This window comes from Coturnix japonica, chromosome Z (genome assembly GCF_054131305.1).
Source record: "Coturnix japonica strain WE chromosome Z, WE-NBRP24, whole genome shotgun sequence".
Taxonomy (NCBI): Eukaryota; Metazoa; Chordata; class Aves; order Galliformes; family Phasianidae; genus Coturnix; species Coturnix japonica.
The window spans coordinates 55,714,350-55,737,923 of NC_140702.1; the positions used below are offsets into that span (position 1 = coordinate 55,714,350).

Here is a 23,574-nt window from a genome sequence, read left to right on the forward strand (position 1 = left end):
TTTCTACTTGCCTACATGCACAGCTGGCCCCAGATTGCTCCAACTCAGGCCTGTCTGACTGTGTCAGAGACACATGAGGGGCCCATAGGATGCCAGAGCCGCATTACAGACACACAAACAAGGCTCCAGGGCAATTCCTCAGGGCAGCATGCAGGGTGATACAGTGGTCCACAAAGGTTGGCCAAACAGAGCAATCAGCATCCTTAGGTGATGGCAACATGCCTTTTTATTTATTTATTTTTTCCTAGCAAGGGGCATTTACATACTTTACCAAGCATTGTGAAGGCCAGCGGAGGCATTGTGAAGCGAAACGGCTGCTTCTGAAACTGTGACAAAATGAGCAGCTTGTCCTTTTTAGTCTGAGTTGAGTTTCATATTTCAGCTCCTCCTTCACATACCAGGCCTGCCCTGACTCCGATCTTTTCGAAAATGGAGCCTCTCACCACCGCCTATCCTCTGAAATATTCAGTGCCCAAAGCTAGAGTCTTTGTTGTTTTTCTGTCCATGTTTTTTTGTACAGCAGTCCTCTGCCTTCTGCAGCTCAGATTTTTTAAGCCTAAAACTAAAGATTTTTATTCTTTTGAAATCAAGGATTCACGCGGAAGAATCATTTCCTTGGAGAAGTACAGAGGGAAAGTAAGTTACGACTTCTTTATGTATTTTCTTTGATTCTTCATTGAAAAGCAGATGTCCATTTCTAGGTAAACAAAACGGATTGTTGTGGGAACTTACAGCAGAGTTTTGTGCTAAATTCCTGCTAAAGAAACACTAAACTAGAGAGAAATTTATTTTTTCTAGGCCTGCTTCCAGAATCAACTATTAGAACTAATAAAAGAAAAAAAGAAATATGTTTTACTCATCATAAATTAATATAGTCTTGAAATTGAATTTATGCATTTTGATGTTAGTTAAGAATGGTAGCATGTTCTGTTGAATATTAAAGGTATATCTGAGAAATATGGCTTTAATGTCTGCTCTAAATACACCGGTTTTCTTCATGCTTAAAACTGAAAGCTTCAAGTTTATCCATATACTGAACGTTTAAAGCACGACATCTCAAAATAAATGCTTTAGTTGCTATCATTCTTATCAGCTTAAGGAAATAATGATCCGAGAAATTCTGTCTAGCTCCCAGGCAGAACAATGCTGGTAGGGGGATATCGCATGTTAAGGCTTAATGAAATCTCTGTGCCACCTCCAGTCTCTTTCTCAGTATTCTCACTTTATTTCTCCAAAGGCAACTTTGGTTGTAAACGTGGCAAGTTACTGCCAACACACAGACAAAAATTACATCGCTCTGCAAGATCTACACAGGGAGTTTGGTCCCTCCCACTTCACTGTGCTGGCCTTCCCCTGCAATCAGTTTGGAGAATCAGAGCCCGGCTCAAGCCTGGAAATAGAGGCTTTTGCCAAAGGGAACTACGGAGTAACCTTCCCTGTTTTCCACAAAATCAAGATCCTGGGATCAGAAGCAGAGCCTGCCTTTAAATTTTTAATAGGTAAATATTTTATTTCCTCCGCTGAGCTGCATATAAGCATGATAGTCTTCTTCAAGTCCAGAGTTTAACAGGCCCAGCTTGAGCATGCATACATTATTTGTCTTCGTAGTCTATGGAGATAAAAAGACATTTTTTGCACAAAACTTATCTCATTTTAGTGTGGATATTTAAAAAATTTAAAAAAAAAAAAAATCAGAAAATATGTACCCTGAAAGCATCCATTTCTCCTCACTGATGATAAAAACATCTTACTGTGGACCAGCCTGGATAGAAACATATGGTGATGGACATATAAACCTTAATTCAAAGGTCTGAACCACCTATAAAATCCTATTTCAGATTATATGACTTTTGTTAGAAAGATTTGTTTTGCTGGTATTTTTTTTTTCCAACACAGAGGCATATAACTAATAATGCCTTAATGTTGCTGGAAATTTTAACATAAAAACATGCAGATGAGAAAATCCTCCTTTAGCAAAGAGTCATATGTCTAACTTATAAGTAATGTAAACCAGGAATATACAGTAGGATATATAACCACTGATTCGCATTAATTTGTATTGTATCTATGACACCCAAGAAGGAGACCCAAACATGCATTGCATCTTCCTGCTCACAAATGGGATCACAGCTACCTAGGCCAGTACCTGTAAGCTACCAAGTTACAGGTGCTTCTCCAAATAATTACACTAGTCCTATGAGAGACTCAGGTAGCCCTCTGCCTTTTGTAGTTCTTCACAGCTCCTCTTGTCAAAAAACTGTATCAACATTTAAATGAAATGTCTTAAACCACTTAAGCCCTTTTCTTCTTCCTATAGTCTCTGTTTACATTCCCGAAAATTACTATAATTGTCCACCTCATTTAGGAGACTCTTAAGTAGTGGCTGTTGTCATCTGAATTGCATTTCTTCCTATCTTCTCTTAGGCATGTCACTAAACATATCAGGCAAACCCTCACTGTTATGAGTTTCTCCATCATCTAGTGGAATTACTGAATGCACTCTGGAGATGCCTCTCTGCTCATTACAGAGAAGACTAGGGCAAGTAGGTGCTAGATTTGGGTGAGATGAAGCCAGGCACTGGATCCAGATATTAACTTCCAGTGTCAGATATTAATATTTACACAGAACCAGGTCTGCTATATTCACACATTCAGTACTCTAACATACATGATACTCTGATACTCACGCATTTTGAAATAACACCTTTCTTGTTTCTGAGTTATACTGGCTCATATTAAATTACTGTGCATCTTCAGTTAAAGAGGAAACTGTCCTTCATTTGCTTGTCTTGACAGTCAGAAGGCTGACCATCTTCATGCTCCTTCTGACTGTGACTGTTACTTAGCATTTTTCCAGCACTGCCAGATAGCTCAATGCAAATAAGAATTCACTGATAGTAGAATATGGTGTCAGGGCCTTCACACAACTACTTCTCATTACTTTCATAGCAGCAGCAAGACATTTTGCTGGGCAAGTGAAACATCTGTAGCATCATCCTTCCATATCCTGTGCATTTGTACTCAAAATATTCATATACACTAACAATCACTGAAAGAGTATCTGAAGATGGGATTATGGCACCTAAAGACTGATTCTTGAAAAAAACAAGTCTCTGAAGATATCGTTACTAGCTGGGTCAGAATCTCTGAATCACTGATTACCATAGAGTCCTCTTGCAATCATAACATTACTAGTATAGACCAAGGGCAAAATTTATCACTATTCCATGTTCCCTAATCAAAATCTTCTAGTTTTCTCATATTTCTTCTCTCAAAAACAGACTTCCTTTAAAATCTGTGAGACTCTCAATGACAAAACCAGAGGCAACATATTGCTTTCTGACTCCTCTAGGAGTCATACAGTTTCTGATTTCTGATCATTCAGAAATTATCAGATATTAATGGCAGCAACACTACCAGTAGGGTTTAATTTCATGGGATGGAATGAGCTGAGTTAACTCACCATCAACATTATGGCTTCCTGCTCCCATTTCACTTTCCATAAACCCACATAAAACTGGGGATTCCCCAGTGAGTGTGTAATCCAATATCCTTCCTGTAAAACAGGATAGTAAAATTAGACTCTTCTGAACAGTTTCACCTGTGGGGAGAATACGATTCACTTCTTACTTTTCAACATGGTCATATTCATTGATTTCAATGAAGTGAAAGTTCTAGCAAAGAACAAGATGGGATTACTTCAAAATGAATACATGAAGAATTGCTGCAGGATAATGAAACAATTACAAGGGAAAGGGAGTCACTAAAATTATCTTCTGCCATTCTTACAGATTCTTCAAAAAAAGAACCTCGCTGGAATTTCTGGAAATACCTTGTCAGCCCTGAGGGTAAAGTTGTAAAATTCTGGAGACCCGAAGAGCCCATGGAAAGTATCAAGCCAGAAGTAGCATCATTAATCAGACAGATCATAATGAAAAAAAGGGAAGACCTCTGAAAAACCGTTCACTTTGTGAATCCATTCAGTGGCACAGATGCACAACCTTACTACATTCCTGGGAAATGCTGCTAGAAGAAAAACTATCAGGGGATATATTTTTTAATTTTGGTGTTAGTATTTTCAGCTACACTATGTCATTTAAAGTTGGGATGACTTCTGTAACAGCCTTGAGAACCACTGAGATTACTGAAAATGGCAAGGCAATCAAAACATTGCAAGAATGGACCTTCAGTTTACATGCAGTTCTTTAAATTGTTAACAGGAGCTAATTACAATTGCCATCAGCAGGCAGATAGCTAAAAGGAATAGGGCTGGTGATGAATTACTCTGTACTTGTACCAGAAAATTTCATTTTCCATTTACCAGTGAAAATACGTTTTGATTCTCAATTAACACGTAGCCATTTTGACTGAAGGACATGGGACTGAGAACCATAATACCAGGGTTTATAGACACAAATGCAGCTGACCATACCAGCTTTATAATATTGACAGATGAAAATGTCTGAATTGTGAAACTGTCAACTTAGTTGTAAAAAACTGTACATAGAAAATAAGATTATGAGAAGTAAAAGAAAAAATGCAAAAATATTTCTTTGCCTGCCTTTGTGTATTATGATTCATTTCATTTTTCCAGCAATACCCTTATCTTCCTCAGCCTTCTCCATACATTTGCACTGCAGTGCAGGGCCTTGGCTGCCAGCTCATCTGCTGGATTTCCAGTTTTCTGACATGGATGCAGATAGGGCCTTTCTGCATGTACATGAGTGCTTATGGTAGGATTCAAAGGGCAACAAAAATCAACAGCACAGCATCCTAAAAGACATCAGCTAGCACAGCTTTCTGAGGCTGTCCAATACATGCACCCCAGCCACCTATTAGAATAAGCCTCAAAATAGAAGCTGAAAAGGGGGAGAAAGTTTCACACAGATTATTTTATTTACACCTAAGTGTAAGCTGAAAGGTCACCAGTTCAGAGTGGAATTCACCAACACACAAGAGCCTGTAGTTCATCAGATGTTTCTTACCCTACCCACTTTTGCTCATTTTCAATCATTTTTTTCATCAAAGGACCTAAGTTTCAGTGAATCAGAGCCATTGTTTTTCTGCCAGTTCCTACTTAAGTAGGTTTTCTCCTCAGCTGGAATCACACACACCTCTTCACCTGAAGCGATGTAACAGTCACATTAGCAGACATAAAAAAAACATCCACATGGGACACAAAACCTGAAGTTTTACTAAAGTCACTGACTTAAGTTAGCAGAATTGTCAGAAAACAGTTTGATTAGCTACATAATTGTGCAAAACACAGTTAAACATATTTTTATCAATTCTGTCAGACTGCAAAACCTTCTTTCAGCTGGCATAGGGCTCCATACCAGCCAAGGACCTGATGAGGTGTTTGTAACAACAGCGTTTGCATTCTTGTTTCAGTAGTGACACAGTGATGTGTTAATGCAGCAGTGTAGTTAGTTGCTGGTACTTGAAGTGCAGCAAGCAAACTAACAGTACACTGCCTAATCACCACACACAGCACTAGGTGGACACCAACTCTGCAGAGCTCCACAAACACTGCTACTATTCTTTTCCACAGATATTCATTTAGAGGATTTACAAGGCACATTAATTGCTTCGTTTGGATGCTCCTATGATAAACAGATTCTTTTGCAATCTATGAAGTGCCAAGATTACGATAAAGGTAATAATATGTTGCTTGTGACAGTATGTGTGATAGAAGTTTGCAGTGTCATATGAATCAGAAGAATCAATTTGCTCACAGCCCACAACCTGCTATTTCCTACTCAAATTGTGCTTCCTGGTGCAGATTTTTAGGACATCCTTGGTCACAAATTAAGTTATTTTGTGGAGCAAGTGGAGAAGAAAAACTCTAAAATTGACTTCTCTTTTTTTCCTGTGGAATGCAAAGATGATTATTTTTTCAGATATAGCCAGGTAGTTAAAAGAAGAAGAATCAATCAAGACAATGCAAAAGACTCTACACATAAAAGCAGCACTCTCCGGTTTGATGCTAAAGGTATGTGGAGCAGGATAGCAGCTGCATGTTAGCTGATGTCAAGAGTTCCAAACAGCTAACATACACTGCCACCCCACCGCACACAGAGGCACCACCTGCGCTGCTGGAAATCAGATCCCTAACGCGCACCACAGTGCCCGCCTCCAAACTGCTGTAGTCTGTCCCTGCAGCAGGTGGCAGTGTGGTAGCGACTGCTCCATTCAGCACAGCGGTCACTAACAGCACACTGCCTTCCAGCCACGGGGTCCATGCAGCGTGAGATTTCTCGTGCCTAGAAGACAGATCTCATTGATTACCTCAATTCAGCACCATTTCCTCTTTTGAGATTCATGCTCAAGAGTGTGTATACATACATATACATATGCAAGCAGTAAATGCCTTCATGGCACAGATAATTTCTGATTTGTTAAGACTTGTAGTACAGTAGTAGCACAAAACCTATGTGAAGTTTGACAAGAACCAGACCCCAGACTGTCAAAAAGAAAAAGATCAGAAAATTGTTGTGAACAGACTCTCACAAGCACCAGTATGTTATCTCCACTTTGTATTACACACACTTGTTTCTGTCCTGTTTGTCCATGAGCAACCACATCGGTCATTGCAGGAGCCCAGGCCTGGCACTAAATGAGCCTGGAGTCTAATCTAGAGTAGATTTTCTCATACTGAAATAACAATTATTGCTGATTACTTCATAGTACAAATTAATCTCAGGTGTAGAAGCACACTGTGCCTCCATTTACAGATATGAGGAAAGCCTGAAGACCCCAAGACTCAAGCTCAGGGTGGGTGGAGGTAACACTTTGCCCCCAGCACTTATGCTGATGGAAAGCCCTTGGAAGCAATGCTGAAGCCAGACACTGAGGTAGATGTTCTGTATCAAACTGAATTAATAGCAAATGTGAAGTTAAGAAGGTGTAAGCATTAACAAGAAAGTAAAAAACCTGTAATCCCTGTGTCTCACAATCACATTCTAGAGCCTCCTACTTTCCCTTCCCCAGAAATACAGAAAAGGAGCACTAAGCAGCCAAGAGCAAACATCTGTTCTGCCCTTACCTCAGCCACTTCCTGTAGGTTTCGCTCCCTCGTCCACACAAGGTCTTTTCCGAGCACACTCATAACTCTTCCTTGAAAAAAACGAGGCACAGCACTCCGTGAACACAGGGCTCCCAGGGGCAGCAGTTCCTCACCCTCCACCCTCCATCCCCGGACAGGTGCAGTCCTCGGGCACCTGCAGCCCCATATCCTCGCCGGGCTCTGGTACCCCATGCACCGTACCCACAGCCGGTACCCCCCGCCCTCACCCTCCCCCCGGCAGACTTTCCTCCTCCCCGGTTCACCCCTGCGGACCTGCCTGAGCCGTCCAGGTGAGCGCCCTGACCGCCGGGCTCCCGCAGCGGTTCGGCGTTCAGGTGTGTGCAGGCCGTTGTCGGCAGATGTCCCCGGGGAAGCAGTGCCACCCAACCTGCCCGCACTCACTCTTTAAGTGTCCCCGGGTGCGGCCGGCGAGGCGGGAACTCGATGCTGGCCCGGCCCAACCCGGCCCGGCTCTGCCCGCCGGCGGGACGCGGCGGCGCCAAGGAGCGGCGGTAGCGGCAAAGGAGCGCGGAGCGGCGGGACCCCAACGGCAGCGGGGAGCGAGTAGCGAGGCGGGCGGGGTCCGCCCGGGGGCGGGCAGCGGGCAGGGAGCGAGCCGCAACCCGCTATGCGGGACCCCAGTGCCGGGCGGGGGCGACGGCGAGGCGCTCAGCCGTCCCTGTGGTGATGCCGGCGGGACAGGGGGCTCGGTGCGCACAGAGCTGCTTCTCAGGGCTGGCTGTTTGGCCTTGGAACCCTGCTGGAGCAGGGCTTAGTGGAATCCGAAGAGATAGCGGGGGAGAGGAGCTGTTACCAACAGACTTATGGCTTTTATTCAAAGTTCAGAGCGGTAGTCTGTCGGCTTTTGTCATAGGCTCCAGTTTGTGCAGTTACACCAATTCAGTTCTCTAACAGCGAGAGCTGAGGGACACACAGCATGACAGGGAGCCCATTTTTCCTCATTCTAACTTCTGTGTTTCAGAATTAACGTTAGAATCATTGAATCATTGAACCATTCGAATTGGAAGGGACTTTTAAAGGTCATCCAGTACAACTGCCCTGCAGTGAACAGGGACACTCAGAGCTGCATCAGGTTGCTCAGAGCCCAGCCTGGCCTCCAATATCTTCATGGGTGGGGAATCCACCACCTCTCCAGGGAACCTGTTCCAGTGCATCAACATCATTACTTTAAAAAACTGTTTCAGAAGTGTCATTTTGTAATCTCACTGCTATTGGTAAGCAGACAGCAAAGGACATGCATGCTACCAAGTGTCTGAGTCACTCAGAATCATTGTCACAACCTGTGTAAAATAAACAATAAGGAGAGCACTGCCAGACTTTCTCCACAAACACTTGCCTGCAACACTCAGGTGTTCATTTAACTGAAGATGAACTCTTCTTACCCGAATAATACTCAAGCAAACATCGCCAGCCAACACTTCTCCGTGCAGTCACTGCCTGGAGGCAGCGCTGGCAAGTGTTGCAGAGCCAGCTGAAGGTAACAGGTCACACATACCCAAAACCCAAGCAAAGTGTGTCCAACAGTTACCTACCAGACCACTCCCAGGGCTTCTAACAAAGCTTCAGCTTCCTGAGACTTACTGAGAAGTACCTTTAAGATGAGCAAATTGGTGACAGTGCAATGTTAAGTGAGAATATTTTGTCTCATAGTGCAATGCTTTAATGGATTTACCACGTGAGAGCTTTATGGCTGCAAAATGGAATAAAAACCTGAGGTCTTTAGGGTTAGCAAGCATTTGATTGAATAAAACAGAGCTAGAATTAATCAAACTTCAGTGGAGGAAATGTTACAAACAAACAACTTGAAACACCCTTAATCTAAGATAACCATTATGAAACTGTTGTCCAGTTGTCACAGTCGGTCAGGCATGTTACCAATCTTATAAAAAATAAAGAAAGGAGAAAGAGAGAGGGAGAGAGCAATCATTGCTGTGTAACTGTGTAACTCTTTGCAAGAAACCAATTACACACACTGCCAGAAGTCTCCTGTGGAATTCAGCAACTATTCTCGTTTTCTGACACTTTCAGGATACATTTGTACAATGAAAGCAACTCTCCCCTTGGAGAACATGTATTCGTTGTCTGCACATGGGGCAACATACACATCAACCTTGACAGTCTTTTGTATAAATGTGATCTTGTTCTTACCACGTATGAGTTAACCCATCTTAAATTGTTAAATTGCTTAAATTGTTCTCTTTCTGGCCTGGGGGAAAACAAACAAACAAACAAACAACAACAAAATGACAAGCAAAGGGCCCTTACCAGCCTGGGTGACACCTGGTAACATGTCAGGACTCTTAATAACTTGGCTGCTGTCTGAGAATCCAAGAGGGTTAAGATGAGATTAGCAGAGAAAGGCTTTCAAGAAAAAGTAATGTGACTCACTGCAACCAGTGTTGCAAGCAGTGACTCTTGCTCATCAGCCTTCAATTCATGCACACACACATTACAAACAAGTTCAAAGAAAAGATTTTGTGCTTTTTTCCATAAAAACTCCTTATGAACAGTGATTAACGAGTGGAAAAAACAAAACAAAACAAAACAAAACACCACTATTCTATAGATTTGCTAACAGATTTTAGATAACTAAATCCTGAAATAAGTCAATGCTAGACCAAAACCAGAAATAAGCAGAAGTGCCATGGGGAAGCATTAATTGTTCTGTTCTTGTTTAAAATGCCATGTTGGGCTGTTTGTTAAGTTTTACCATGTCAAGTATATCCTTAAAGCTGACTTCTTCACCTGAAGTGCCTAATATTTTGGAAATTATGTGATAAGTGAGAGCTCCATTGCCATTTACAAACTGGGAATTAATTGTAAATGATGCAACTTTGTTTTAGAAAAGCTGCCCACAGCAGACCATGTAACTTCTGAAATACTACCAGCACTTCACTAAAGTTTCTTCAGAATGAAATCAAATGATTAAATGTCTTGATTTCTCTCTCGCCTTTTCTTCTTTTAAGCTACACATTATGGAACACGTGCAGCCAATTGCTCCATTATTTCACTTACATACAGGAAATGTGGGTTTGCAGTGTTCAATTTCTGTTAAGCACCTTCCCGTGAAATATGTAGAAACTGTAATTTATCTTTCTGGCAGCAGATAGTGCTAATATGTTTTGGTTCAACACAGCCAAGATCAAGGTCTTAAGCCTGGATTGTGGCAACCCCACACTATCAATACAAGCTGGGGAATGAAAGGATGTTCACAGCCTTGATAAAAGGACCTGGTGGTGCCTGTGGATGGGAAGCTGGACATAAGTCAGTAATGTGCCAGCTCAGCCCAGAAAGCCAGCCATATTCTGGGCTGCATCTAAAGAAGCAGGGCCATCAGGGTGAAGCAGGTCATCCTGCCCCTCTACTCTGAGCTGGTGAGGCTTCACTTGGAGTACTGCATCTAAATGTAGAATCCTCATTACAGGAGACATGGACCTGTTGGAACATGTCCAGAGGAGTGCAAGAAAAATGACCCAAGGAATGGAACACCTCTCCTACAAAAACAGGCAGAGAGCTGGGGCTGTTCAGCCTGGAAAAGTGAAGGCTCTTGGGACACCTGAGAGCGGTCTTTCAGTATCTAGGTTTCAATATCTAAAGTTGCATTAACACAACAGACACATTAGCAGTGTCTGTGGTGACAGGACAAGGGGAAATGCTTTCAAACTAGAAAAGGGTAGATTTAGATTGAGTATAAGAAAAAATGTTTGTTAAGATAAGGGTGGTGGGGCAACAGAGCTGGATGCCCAAAAAGCTGGTGGGTGCTCCTCCCCTGGAGGCCAGGATGGACCAGGTTCTGAACAACCTGACCTAGCTGTAGGTGTCTATTCTCACTGCAGGGGAGTTGGACTGGATGGCCATTAAGAATCCCTAATCCAATTCAAATGGTTCTATGATTCCATCAGCTTTAGCACACTCTGAGATAAAATATCATTTTTTCATTTGGAGGTGGACATGAACATGAACAGCAAGCTTCACAAAGTCACCAGACAATTAAGCTGTGGCAGAGGCACCACATTCAGGAAAAGATTATTTTTTCACATGCAAACCACTGAACAAGAAGAAAGAGGAGCCCAAGTGTCTCCCCTGCGCAGGTAAGAAAGAAAACAAAAAACCTGATTCTGAAGATGCTCACTGTTTGCTGTGATCTGTTACTGCTAATATGCTGTATTTTCTAGAAAAAAAACAGACCTGTGAGAGGTCTGTATGCATTCTTATGGTCTTTGTGTGTTTGTGCCACACAATGACTTGCTGCGGATGAAGATCTCTTTAGTTCAAGTCAGAGTTTGTGTCAGCTGTCAGTTTGTGGCTCATACAAGGTTTTTATTGTTTTGAAAACAGGAGATAAAAAAAGAAAAAAGGGGGAAAAAAGAAACTGGACACCCCAATCATTGATGTCAAGCAGGTATTCCCTTTATTACAGCTCTGGATGCATGGGGGATCACTCCCACCATACATGCACACTGAGAGAAGCAGTGACTACATATTTAAAGGTATAGTGAACATATATATATTCATTTCATTCCAAGGACATGGGCGGAAACAACATCTGTGGTGGCCATTGGAGGAAGCTGTAAATTTCCAGCCCTTTAAGGGGGGTAGCCCAGACTGGTTCTCACTACTTTTACACTGAGCTGAAGCACCTGCTTTACCATTTTATCTTCAATAGCGTCTATTCTATTTTCTTATCTTCATTTGACAACAAGCTTGGTCTCCTCTGTACTCTGTTCCTGAGCTTACATTTACTCAAGACTCCGTCCTTCAGCTTATATCTGCTCAAGTTATACAAGAGGTTGTTTTCAGAATATGGAAAACTGTTCTCATGATTATCACCAAATAATAATGCTTGGAGGGGTGCATTTTAGTAAGGTGTTCGGCCTTTAATGCAGAATACTCTTGACTTCCAGGATTGCTGGTTTTAATGTGACTTTTAGCTTTCATAAAACAATACAATTCACAATAATTCATCAGGTTGGAACATGAACTCAAAATTATCTGTGAAGTACAACTGGACTGTGAAGAAAACAGTTCCACAAAGGTCAGACGATTTCATTGAAGAAATTCTCCATCCAAAATTGATCTGAATACATTTATGCAAAAGTTTCTGAAATTCTGTGGCATCTCATTTCAGTTCAATAAAACAGTATTAGGGGAATTGAGTTGGACTGTATTTTGAGCTATGCTTTTCATTATAATATATTTTGCTGGGGCTTGTTGTTGTTGTTATTTGTCTTTTCATTTGATTACTACGGTCTTTGGATCATGTCAGTACCTGCAATCACAGATAACATAACTCACTATTGACTTTATTGTGGATGTTCATCTATTTCAGCTCTTTCATCCTTGAAAGCTTCTGAAACCTTTTCTTGATGGTCAGTGTACAAATATAGTCACCTCTGTCCACCCTCAATGTCTGAAATGCTCTCCCCCCACTGCATTCCATTCCATGTCATCTCAGAGGAATGGTTTTTCTTCAGTTCTGTAACGCTGTGTTCCTGAGTCCATTCAGAGACCCACTGTGGTAAAGAAATTGCTGTGTGAATTTCACCAGGAGAAATAAACTGCATAACATAAGAAAAGAGAAGAGCACAATACTAGTGTACATATGAACTGAGCTGAGTTGGGGGCTGTCAGACAAAACAAAAATAAAATGATAGAAAACATGAATCAGTAAATATATCTGTAATTGAATCACTAGCAGCCTTCATTCACCCACTATGAGAACTCGATCGATTTTAAAAGAGTGCAAAATGCCCAAGGACGCGTTTGAAACTGAAATGTGTTAGGAAACCTTCTTCATCTGTTTATTTCCAACTGAGATATGAGTTAGAGAATAATAAAAACATCTTTTTTTGTTGTGGTACAGTGAAGGCTATGTTGTCCCTTTACAGTGCAATAATACAGACCTGCTTCAAATGTCAAGTAATGTTTCCAGGCATTTAGCATCGCTCTTTACTTCTAAATAGTTCTATGAGCTCTTCTTTGGATTCATTTAAGGTTAGAATGCTAAACATTTGGACCCCTACACAGAGCCAGGGGAGGTGGGGTGCAGACACAAAACAAGGAAACCTCCATTCTGAGCTGCCTGAAGGAAGTGTTAGGCACTGAGGGGTTACCCCTGCACCAGAGCACCTGTCTGCAGCCCTATAACAGCCACCTCTAAATTCACACAAGTGAAATTACACAGTCCAGTACGCAAAATGGAAGTTCAGTTGTTTAAGACTATTTGGTGAATGCAGTATAGACTGGCTATTTGCAATATGCCAGCATAATCACAATATTTGTTGTGAATTGAAACAATATCTACTTACACCTGCAAACTTTGCTTTCTGCAGCAATGGCACGTGAATCCGTGATGTCTTATGGTTATCTTGAATGAGGCCTTCTGGTTAAGAAAACAAACGTAGCTTTGAAATGCAGCTCTTAGATTGTGTATTGTCTACCTCTGATGAACAGAGATTATCAAGTCTAATTACAAGGTCTTAGCAGTTCCTTTAAGAGTATCTGGTATGTAGTAGTCTTCTAAAACAGAAAATGCAGTTGCTACCTCCATTTATAATAATGAATATACAATATTTTATTATGTTCTTGTTGCCTTCTTACTTGAGACTGATTTTTGTCTAGTGATCTAGGTGAACACAATTCCACAGGCACCAACAGAGTTTCTCATTTTTACAGCCAAAGCTCTGCTTCTGCACTAGCAGTGTGTGAATGTATGCAAAATGATGAGTGAAAAAAAGCCAGCTATGGTTGCTTCCAGCTCAAAGGAAGTTGTTTCTTCAGCAAAACTGAAGATGTATCTGTGAAGTTCATGTCTTCCTATCCTGAATAAGCCTGACTCAAAGACCACAGAGCAGGCCATCAATCTCATTTATTTCTTTGAAGGGGCTGTGGGAGATAAATGAACAGCCCAGGAAGAGTAGTACAGAACTTTCAAAGAGATTGAATAGGAACATGGGAGTTTCCAAGTTGATATCTTAGTACCTAATAAAGACACAAACCACAGAGACACTCATTTATTCAAAATATTCATACTTAACATAGGATGCTGGACATGTGATAAAGTAAGTTACAGAACTGTGTAAGAAATTACAACTTGCTCATCTGCTTTCTCAGAAATCAGGAAAAGCTTTTCTAAATATCCATGTCACTAATTCCTCTTCTGTGAGAAGGTCAGGGTCAGTGCTCCTTGCGCTGGTGGCTTTGCCATGTTCTATGCTCTGTGTTCTATGTTCTATGCTCTGTGTTCTATGTTCTATGCTCTGTGTTGAAGTTCTAGAAAGAAAAAAGATTTTAAGAATAAAGAATTCAATCTGGGGAAAAAAAAATAAATAAATAAAGACATTTTATATATACTTTATATATGGATTCACCTCTCTTTCTGACATTTTTACCCTTTGTCCAAATTCACACTTCAGCAGTTTTCATGTTTTTAATTTTGCAGAAGTTTTGATGTTACAGATCAAAATTTCTAGAGCATTTCCACACTCCTTTCTTTCCTCTCACTTTCAAGGTGCTTAAATTTCATACAGGAATAAAAGCAGATACTGCTGAGATGAACTTCTCTTATCTGGAAACTCCACACATGCCAGAAGCTGAAATTCAAACTCTGTAACTTTGATTGAGCGCCCAAAATTTGTTGGATATTATTCAAATGCTTTCATAGGATCCCAGAATCTGTGTTGTAACTGCTGACTGGAAAAATTGTGACAGTATTCCGAGGTGTGCTTCTGTACAATAAACAAATTAATCTGGCTAAATATTTCACTTACATGGAAAGAGGTTAGGGCTGTAATATATATGTATTACATTTATTTATTTAAACAGCTAAACTGTTCAGTACATTGTAGTCAATGCTTTTGTGCTGAGGCTTATTTTTGTTATGCTAAATGGCTATTCTTACAGTAAGAAGTAAAATAAAATAAAATAAAACCCACCTTCCCTATTTACAAATACCGATTTATCTTCAAGTAACACTGTCAGTAGTGGAAACTGAAGTTCCTTGTGTCCAATCCACTTCAGCTAAGAGAAGGTGAATCATTTCATGGCACCTGCTACACATAAGTGTAATAACCCTTCTCCTTCTAGGCACTTAGAAAGATAAACAATTTAGGCTGGCATTTTCCTGATGACATTGTCATGAGCTCAACCTTTTTTCTGAGTCAAGCGTGTGTAAGAGTTCACACAAAAGTAACAGGACACAGACTATAAGTGCTTTCTGAAGGCTCATAGCTTCTCTGGGAAGTGTGGATTCTGGCATTAACCCCAAATCCCAAAACGAGACAAAAAAAAAAATAATAATTCTGAAGATGTTGAGTCCATGGCTGGCAAGGAACTCTACTTATAAATAATGTATGCAAACACATAACAACAGATCTTGACTCTGTCTGCTCCGAGAGTTCTTCAAATTTAAAAAGAATTTTTCTGTGATGTGAAGAAATGGGCGTATTGTTCTATTTCATCTTTACAACAAGTAGCACTACAGTTTAGGGGCTAAAATACACATTATAATTGTCCACTGCCCCTGTTTTAGTGACCTGCACCTTGAAAATGCCAAAAAGCTTTACAGTTTGCAGCTATGGTACCCATGTTTTTTCCCCTCTTTCACTTCATCACCCCCAGCAGCTGACCCCACCATCACACCAGGGCTGCAGGATGTGGTCGGAAAGGCAGGTGATGAGCACAGGGTTACGATGCTGACACAGCTTTTACTGTACCCCGGAAGAATGCCACGAGTTGATATGGCCAGAAAGGCAGAGCTGTCTGTGTTGTGAATTAGCATCACAGCACAGGGTTCTCATGTCATTTCTTTTTATCTTATCTTATTAAAGATTTCTTTATTGCTGTGATGATCATGATCAAATGCTGTGCATCATCTTGTGTATTCCATGCTTACTCTTCTAAGCAAGCCTTTCATATTCAGTACATTTCCACTAACAATCCGTTGGCTATAAAGCAAGTAAGTTCCATAACAAGCAGTGAGCTTATCTTATGCCTAGGTGCAAAACACTCTTGTTTTGTCTCCTTTTCAGAGCCTCATTATCAGAGTTGACATACCACAAGGCTGAGCTGACCTCTCCATCTCCCACAGTCTGAGACCAACTGTTAGCTCTATGGGACAAACAGCCTAGGAATAAAGAGAAAATCATAGAATCACTGAATGGCCTAGGATGGAACGGGCCTTCAAGCCCATTGAGCTCCAGCTTGTCCTGTCACTATTAGACCATATTATTTGCCTGGTATCCTTCATTCTGTCACAGCCTTCCCAGACCTGTCAGTCTTTGGTGGAGCCCTCCACTCCTGTATTAGCCATGTCTGTTCCCCAGCTCAGTGCAAGTGTATTCCCACCCCAGTTTCAATGTTTTCTGCTCTGACTGTGGCTAATCCACTCCACAGTCCCCACATTTTCACTACAAGGATATCTGATAGAGCAGTGAGAAGTAAAAATGCCAGTTTATGTGAGGATTGACAGTGAGGCCCATGTTTGAAAATGTGTTTGGGCTTGGTTTATGATGGCAGTGTACACTGGGATGGAAGGTGGGCATATGACCTCAACAACCCCTGATGAGAGCAGAGTGGGATAGTGCAAGGCCATGGTCTGAATCAGCACATTCATCCTCAAAGCCCTATAATTCAGAAATGATTGGGTGCATTAACTTGTTGCTTTTGGGGTTTGGCCTTCATCCCACCTCCCATGACATTTCCTCCTACCTGCACACATATGCTCTGGGACAACTCATGGTATAGTCCAAAAGATGTGATAACAGCTTTTCAATCAGCTTTGCCATTCTTCCACAGGTTGAAAGTGCTGTGACCCCCAAAACCATAATATTAGAATATAAAACTATGAAATCGTAAGATACTTTTTAGAAATGCCTTTATTTTTAGTGAGATATGTGAACGTACCCATGAACACAAATGTCTTTCTCTGGGAGAATTCAGTGATTTAAAAAACCTTTTAGCATGCAGATTCTGATCAACTTCCCATGTTTTGAGCAAGGATGTTGGGATGGTGTCACTTACCTAGCCTCATGTGGGTGCAGTGACCAGTTCCAAATCACACTACATCTCTATGCTGCAGCTTCTCACTGTCACTCAGCTACATTTAAATACCTGAACTGAGATTCTGAATTTCCGGGAGTTATCTCCATGTGAGTGGCAGCTGTAGGAACCTCTGTGCCTCAACAGTGGCAGCCAGTCAGGTCAAACAAATCACCATGTGGTTTGGGTTGGAACAAACCTTGAAGACCAAGTGTGATGGCAGAGTTACCACCCACCTGGTCAGGGCCTCATCCAACCTAGGCTTGAACACCTCCAGGGTTGGGGCACCCACAGCTTCTCTGGGCAGCCTCACCATCCTTCGAGTAAAGGATTCCTTCCCAGCCACAAGCCTGTGCTTATGGATGAGTTCACACCAAAGGAAGCACATTTTTATCCCTGTGGAGAGTAGCTAAGCTTCACGGACAGGCAGTGATCCTCCTTTATGATACACTGAACAGCCTTAGCAACCCCAAGGAAAATGCCGTGATGAAACCCAGCCTTCGGTATCACCTCTAGACCAGGAAATAGGTAATACTGCCAATAAAAAGAGCTTTCACAAGTAAAGATTATGCTTGAAGGCCATTTTTTCCTTTGCTGTCCTAAAGACACCAAAGATTTCTGACTTATTATGCATCTGCTTACTAAAGTGAAGTTTCCCTCTCTGTTATTTCTTTTCAATCAAGCTGTATCCAAGTTCCACTCTTATTTTTTTAATGCACACCTAAAGATTTATCCAATGAAAAACCCAGCTGCACAGCACAAGGCTTATGTGGAATTCAGGTCTTACATCCAACAAAAGGCCCTTAAATAGCTTTGACCAGTGCTTTGGGGTGCATGCCCTGCCCCACACAGGGCATAGGAGGCAGATCTGCTGGGATGTGGGGTTTCTGGGCATGTGTGAAGCTATGCTGGTGGTAGTGGAGACACACCTTTCTCAGGGCCTGCTGGAATGGCTGCATGGTGGGAGTGTGCAGAAGGTCTGAGCTTCATCCCCCTTTATCCCACGCACTGCTGCCTGCTGGAAAGATGAAGAGCACAGCAGTCCTTCCACAGCAGAGCTGAGGAAAGCAATTTACTCCCTGAGTGCAGCTCAGCCCAGGTTTTGCCTCCCCTGCCCACTGCTCTCACACAGCATTTCTGCTGCAGTAATAAAGGTCTTTCCCTAAGAACTGAATGTCTGTGCACGTCCCAGGAACAAGCCCTCAGCATCCCAAACAGTGCTGGGATGGCACTGCCAGAGAGCAGGGCCACAGCTGCTAAAGGACTGCAGTACTGGGGAACACAGATGCTGGAGGAGCATAGGCACCAGAGGACCACAGACACTGAGGGGCCTCAGACCCAGGAGTCACACTCACAGCACCAAGGGCAGAGTTGTGGTCACAGGACACTGCTGGCACCAGAGTGGTACAGCACAGTGCTGCTGGTTTGCTGCTAGCCTGCATGGCACACTGGGACATTCGAGTGTTGAGAAGTGGAAAAACTGGTCATTACACAAGTATCAAATCTCCATCCTGGCTGGAGCATGGTGCCTTCACTGTTCATATGCCACGGGAAAGGAGTGGGGGGTCATTTTGTGCACGGTGTTGGGTGTTACAGCTCTCCAACCATGGGGGCAAATGACACACATCCACTCAGGAGACTGAGTGTCAGCGGCACCTCTCCTTGCTTCAGGCAAGAGTGCTGAGCAATAACAGCAGTGTGTTCCACCCTGAAGTTTTCTGCTTGGGCACAGGGAGCAAAGGAGCTCCACGGGGAAGCACAGCTTGCCGCTGGATTTTCTGTGATGAAAGCAAACATGCACGTGCAATGCAAAACTGCAATGTTATATCAGTACAAACCAACGGCAATTTTAGGCACTGTTTAATAGTCACACACGGAGTGCAAACACACATGGACAGCTGCAGACATGAATGAGAAACTGCAGTTTGTAAACACAGTGTATTTAAAGATGCGGCGGGCAGGCAGATCCAAACACACCAGAGGACACGCTCGTCGTGGCACGGGCCGTCTGCAGCCGCCGCTCCCGTCACAGCTGTAGTTTTCAGCTGCCGTTTTCCAGAGTTGTTTCTGCGTCCCACGGCACGAGCAGGGCAGATTTTCGCCATACAGCGGCAGCGCACCCATTATGCCGCTTACTGACGGCGAGTTACGAGCCGTGCCGACGCAGCCCTCCCCAAATCCCGGCGCCAAAGCACCTTCGTTCGACCCGCTGCTCGGCCACGAGCGCGCACAGCGCTCCGCTCTGCCGCCCCGCTCTCAGCGCGGCACCCATCGGAAGCGGTACCCGCCGCGGGCGGTTCGCAGGGTGTAGGCGTTGCCCTGCTGGAAGGCCAACGTGCGGATGCCGCCCTGCTCTCCGAATGCCGCCCGCAGGCTGCCGCCGCCTTCCAGCTCCGCGCCGCCGGGGCTCCGCGGGACGGCATCGCGCTGTGTGCGCAGCCCGCGGAAGGCGCCGTGCAGGCGCGGTCTCTTGGCGGCGGGGCTGCCCGCCAGGCTGCGCAGAGCAGCGCGGCACTGAGCCGACACAGCGCGCAGCATGCCCCCCACGCCCGCCGCCTCCGCGCTCCCGCAGCTCTCGGCGGGAGGAGGAGGAGGAGCGGGAGGAGGAAGAGCGTCGCCGTCGGGGCGCTGCGGGACCATCAGCTTCTGCAGGAGGGGGGAGAGAGGTTTTAGCGCCCCGTCCCGTAGCCCCGCACCGCCCTACCCCGGCACCCTCCGTGCGGCCCGGCCGGCCCGCGCCCCGCATTGTCGGGCGGCAGCACTCACGTCGAGCACTGCGGCCAGCTGCCGGGCCTGGCTCGCCAGCTCCTTCAGCTGCACGTTGCTCTCTCGTTGCGTTGCCAGCTCCTCCTGCTTCTGCGCCAGAGCCTCTTGCAGCTGCGGGCACGAGCGGGCACGGGGCGCTCGGGACCTCTCCGGCACCCGAGGAACACAGGGACGTGCCAGCGTCCCCAGCGGGATGACAGCCAGCCCCGGGCCCTACCTGGCTGTTTTCCTCCAGAGCATCCCCAAGTGCCTGCCGGTGACGCTCGGCCGCGTCCCGCCAGCACGTCTGCAGGGTCCCCAGGGGCTGCGGGCACACCGCAGGGGTGTCAAAGGCCACGTCCTCGACGAGGGAGAAGTCGAAGTCAGCGCAGTCCGGCAGCGGGGGCACCCAGGTGGAGGCATCTGGACAGAAAACCCCGAGGGTGATGGCACAGGGCTGGGGGTACAGACCCTGACTCACCGTCCCCATTCTGAGCACCCCCCTTGGGCTGTGTCTCTGCTGCGTACCCTGGCCCCACCTGGGTTTCAGTTCTACCCCCAAGGGGATGCACTGCAGTGTCGACCGTCATGAGACGGTCACGTCCAAACACCCGAGAAAGTAAAAACAGAGGGAGACCGAACGCAGCACCCAGACACCGCGTTGCTCTACATCTGGCCAGGCGAGGACACACATCTACTTGCCAGATATAAAATCATCGACGGTATCTCTGAGATCCTGGAAATCGAACTCCGGTTCATCCTGCAGGCACTGGCCCTGGGTTCGAATGAAACCCGGTGAAGAGGCGGGGTTGGCCCCGACAGCACAAAGCTCTCTCACCACCGTAGCCGCGCAGGGCCGCGGGTTACCTGCGACGGGGCGGCGGGGCCGACCGGGGCGGCGGAGAGGACGGGGCCGCGGGCTGCCAGCTCCTGCCAGTCGCGGGCGGCGTGAGCCCGAGGCGGCGAGAGACGGCGGTGGGAGAGGGTCGGGCCGGGGCCGGCGGGGCCGCGGGGGCTCAGCCCCTCTTGAGTTGTCCCCGCAGCCGCCCCGCCGGTCCGCGCCGGCTTCTTGGCTCCGCGTGCGGGCGGGCCCGCCGCCCGGTTGGGGCAGATGCTGCCGAAAGCCCGGCGGCCGCACTGCTCCATGCCGCCGCGTCAGCCCCGGCCCGGACGGCGCCTCCGCTCCGCTCCCCGCTCGGTGCCGTCCCGCGGGGCTGCGCGGAGCCGGAGCCAGAGCCAGCCCGCGGGATGCCCGCCCGCCCGCTTCCCTCCACCGGGGCGCGGGACCGTCCCGCCAACCCCGCGCCCGCTTCCGAGGATCCCGCGCCCGCGGTGCCGCTGACACGGGGCTGTCGGGGCGGAACCGCAGCGTACAGACCCCGCCCCGAACCGCTGAGGCTCCGCGTCGTGTCGGGGCGTTCGGCGTCCGGCGGGACACACCACCCGTCCGGCGGCACCGTGCGCGGAGTGGGGGCGGCCCTCCGGTACGGAGCTCTGTGCGCGTACGGGAAACGAAATAAAGACAGGACGCTACTGTGTTGTTGTGTAATGCGTCTCTCCCATTGATGTTTTAAACTTATTTCTTTACCTTACTTCTTCCCGGGACCACGCAGACACTTGGCTGCGAGCGCTTCCAGGCTCACAGACCGGCCGGGAAGGGTAACAACCCCGTGCTGTTACGTACCGTTCTGTTCTTTTAGATTTTATCGAGCTTATGTGTTGCTCTTCCTTTTCACGAGCATCACCGAGCCAGCGCACGGTGTGAAATGGGCGATTACGCCGACGGGTTAATTGTTAATTAACTGCTGGGACCTCTGAGCCCCGATGGGATCCCCGCTGCGCCCGTACACCTCCCTCCACCCCCCGCCCACGCCAGGCAATGAACACGCGCAGAAGGCGTACCAGAATAGTGTTTATTTAGCTCGCGTGCCGTTACTCTACGGATCGCTCTCCGCATAAATAACACAGCACCCGAGGTTGTGTGTGCTATTTGCGTGCTGGATGCAGAAACAAAACAGAACAGCCATGGTACAGCGCATATCCCTCACGGCACCACACGGGGTCACTTCCCGACCCGCGGACACGCACAGCGCCGGGCTCCCGCAGCTCCGCCGTCAAACGTTGTCCCACAGCCACGAGCACTTCTGCGCCACCTTCGTGGGCAGCACGGCAGGCAGCGACTCCAGGTTGATGGACACGAGAAGCCGCAGGTCGGCCATACAGTCCTGCAGCCACCGCGCGCTGTAGCCGATCATTCCCAGGTCCAGCGTGCAGGGCTGCAGCAGCAGCCGGTCCGCCAGCCCCAGGCAGGCCGCGGCCAGCAGCGACGGCGGATACTTGGTGAAGGTGTAGTCGGCCATGCTGATCTCTGCTACGCCCTGAGCCAGGTTCCACGCATCCGTCACTTGTTCGGGGTGAACGCCCGGCGCCTCCAGCCGCAGCCGGGTGAAGTGCTCCAGGAAGTAGCAGACGGTGGGCGCAGTGATGCTGAAGCCCAGCCTGTTCAGGATGATGCACTCCAGGTTGCAGAGCTGCTGCCCACTGAAGGTGTTGCAGCAGAGGGCGAGGAGCTGCTTGATGCTGGGGGGGTGCACCTCCACCTGCGGGAGGAAGGACGGAATAAGGAGAGGGGCTGCCGGGGAGTGAGAGAGGCCGGCTCTCACCCGCTCGGCCGTACCTGCTTGCAGGCGAGGAGCAGCGATGTCACCCCGACCAGCTGGAAGCAGTCGGCGGCTATCGGGGTGGTGCTGAGGAAGCGGTCGAGGATGTTGACGGTCAGGCAGAACGCCTCGAAGGAGTACCCGAGGTCGCGGTACACGGGGATGAGCCAGCTGATCAGCTCGCAGCGAGACTGAGCCGTCACCTGCGCCGGGAGAGAAGCGGGGTTAGCGGGATTAGCGGGATTAGCGGGATAAGCGGGATAAGCGGGCCGGGCCGGGCCGGGCTCCGCGCTCCCCGACGAGCTCACCTGCGGCTGCCGGGAGAGCGGCTCCCGCGGCTGGAAGCGGCTCTCCAGCTGCTTGTGAGAGCGGTACCAGCTCTCCCCGTACTCGCGGAAGTTCTGCTGCTCCAGGAGGCTCTCGCTGAGCACCGCCGCCGGCTTCTCCTGCCGAGGCCGCTGCCGCCGCCGCTTCGGGGGCAGCTGGTGGTGCCCGGGGCCGCTGTCCGGCCGCTCCGGGGTGACCCGGCGCCGCCGGCTCCTCTCGCCTGACTCTGCCACCATGGGCTGCACGCCGGGAGCCGCGCGCGGTGTCCGAGCGGCAGCGCTGCGCCGGCGGTATTTGAGCGCAGGGAGGCGGGGGGGGAGCGGGGCGGCAGGAGATCGGTTTCCAAAACAAAAGCCACAACACTGCAGAGGAGGAGCCGGGCTGCCGCGCTCATCGCACCTTCGCACGGCTTCCAAGGGACCGGGGGATGCGGCCGAGAGCCGCGGGGTGCTGGGCGAGAGGAGCGCGGTCGGCGCTCTGAGCAGCGCTGTAAGGACGGAGGACACCGCGCAGTGGTACCGCACACACACTCGTGTCACAGCCCGCTCCCAGCACCACTGAAACTGCTGCGTTCTCCGTTTTGCCACGGCTGCAATAAACGACTTTTTGAGTCCCAGAGTTCTCATTGAGAACCCAGAGCGCTTTGACAGCTACAGATCACACCGAAATATTTTCACTCGATGTTACCAGGAAGCACAAACAGAAAAGGGGAGGTAT

At 46.9% G+C, this 23,574-nt stretch overlaps 4 protein-coding genes across 7 annotated transcripts in view; 1 reads left to right on the plus strand and 3 right to left on the minus strand.

Annotated features, from left to right (window-relative positions):
* Window positions 1-7,481, minus strand: part of CDC20B (cell division cycle 20B) — a 31,277-nt gene extending 23,796 nt beyond the window's left edge. For 2 of the 4 annotated variants that reach the window (XR_014939571.1, XM_015848734.3), the window contains exons 1-3: window positions 7,340-7,481; window positions 7,046-7,116; window positions 3,464-3,556 (exon numbers count right to left, since the gene is read on the minus strand). Coding sequence is in view for 3 of the 4 variants with exons in the window: in XM_015848734.3 (XP_015704220.1) it covers window positions 3,464-3,556; window positions 7,046-7,108 (156 nt within the window). In the remaining variant the exon portion in view is untranslated. Of the gene's footprint in view, window positions 1-3,463; window positions 3,557-4,985; window positions 5,397-7,045; window positions 7,117-7,339 lie in introns of those variants that run through there. The other 2 variants (XM_085529480.1, XM_085529481.1) reach the window with 2 other exon arrangements.
* Window positions 411-4,548, plus strand: GPX8 (glutathione peroxidase 8 (putative)). Its single transcript, XM_015848738.3, has 3 exons — window positions 411-636; window positions 1,238-1,499; window positions 3,792-4,548. The coding sequence occupies exons 1-3, from the start codon at window positions 430-432 to the stop codon at window positions 3,953-3,955; spliced, it is 633 nt and encodes a 210-aa protein (XP_015704224.1). The 5' UTR covers window positions 411-429; the 3' UTR covers window positions 3,956-4,548.
* An 11,568-nt stretch (window positions 7,482-19,049) lies between the features above and the next one.
* MCIDAS (multiciliate differentiation and DNA synthesis associated cell cycle protein) lies at window positions 19,050-20,711 on the minus strand. Its single transcript, XM_085528570.1, has 3 exons — window positions 20,109-20,711; window positions 19,892-20,002; window positions 19,050-19,771 (listed from the first exon to the last, which is right to left on the minus strand). The coding sequence occupies exons 1-3, from the start codon at window positions 20,358-20,360 to the stop codon at window positions 19,382-19,384; spliced, it is 753 nt and encodes a 250-aa protein (XP_085384696.1). The 5' UTR covers window positions 20,361-20,711; the 3' UTR covers window positions 19,050-19,381.
* Window positions 20,712-21,769: 1,058 nt separating this feature from the next.
* Window positions 21,770-23,125, minus strand: CCNO (cyclin O). The gene is made up of 3 exons (XM_015848707.3): window positions 22,839-23,125; window positions 22,548-22,733; window positions 21,770-22,470 (listed from the first exon to the last, which is right to left on the minus strand). The coding sequence occupies exons 1-3, from the start codon at window positions 23,091-23,093 to the stop codon at window positions 21,985-21,987; spliced, it is 927 nt and encodes a 308-aa protein (XP_015704193.1). The 5' UTR covers window positions 23,094-23,125; the 3' UTR covers window positions 21,770-21,984.
* Between the last annotated feature and the right edge of the window lie 449 nt (window positions 23,126-23,574).